The following is a 439-nucleotide window of genomic DNA, read 5'->3' as shown; positions in this document are numbered from 1 at the left end:
CGCCGCGGCTGGTGCGGGCGGCGGCGCTGAAGCTGAGCCAGGAGCTGTGCGGCATGCTGCACCGGCCCAAGCACGCCATGGTCACCAGGAACCTGGAGGGCACCGAGTGCCAGGTAGTGCACGGGCACGGAGCCCTGGGCAGCGGTGCTGGGGAGGGAGACAGGGCTCAGACCTCCCCCGGTGGGGTGCCAGGTGCCAGAGAGGGTGCCGTGGCCCAGGGTGCAGTACTTGCTCTGCGATTTAGGTGTTCAAGTCTAAGTTCAAGAACTGGGACGATGTCCTGCGTGTGGACTACACCCGCAACGCCGAGACGGTGCTGCAGGAGGGTGGCCTTGCCGGCAAGGTCCGCAAGGACGCCGAGAAGAAGGACCAGATGAAGGCTGACCTCACGGCGCTCTTCCTGCCCCGCCAGCCCCCCATGCCCCTGAGCGAGGTAGGG

The 439-nt window shown here is 67.4% G+C and overlaps 1 protein-coding gene across 1 annotated transcript in view; it reads left to right on the top strand.

Moving 5' to 3' along the window:
- The window catches only part of FLII (flightless I homolog (Drosophila)), a gene marked incomplete at its 5' end in the record, with an annotated part of 4,394 nt that overhangs the window by 1,443 nt on the left and 2,512 nt on the right, over window positions 1–439 (top strand). The window contains 2 exon segments of the mRNA XM_010288238.1: window positions 1–113; window positions 245–436. The exon segment at window positions 1–113 is cut by the window's left edge and continues 35 nt beyond it. Of these exon segments, the coding sequence (XP_010286540.1) occupies window positions 1–113; window positions 245–436 (305 nt within the window).

The sequence above is a fragment of the Phaethon lepturus genome, unplaced genomic scaffold, assembly GCF_000687285.1.
Source record: "Phaethon lepturus isolate BGI_N335 unplaced genomic scaffold, ASM68728v1 scaffold26785, whole genome shotgun sequence".
NCBI lineage: Eukaryota > Metazoa > Chordata > Aves > Phaethontiformes > Phaethontidae > Phaethon > Phaethon lepturus.
This window is presented reverse-complemented; position numbering and strand designations above follow the sequence as displayed.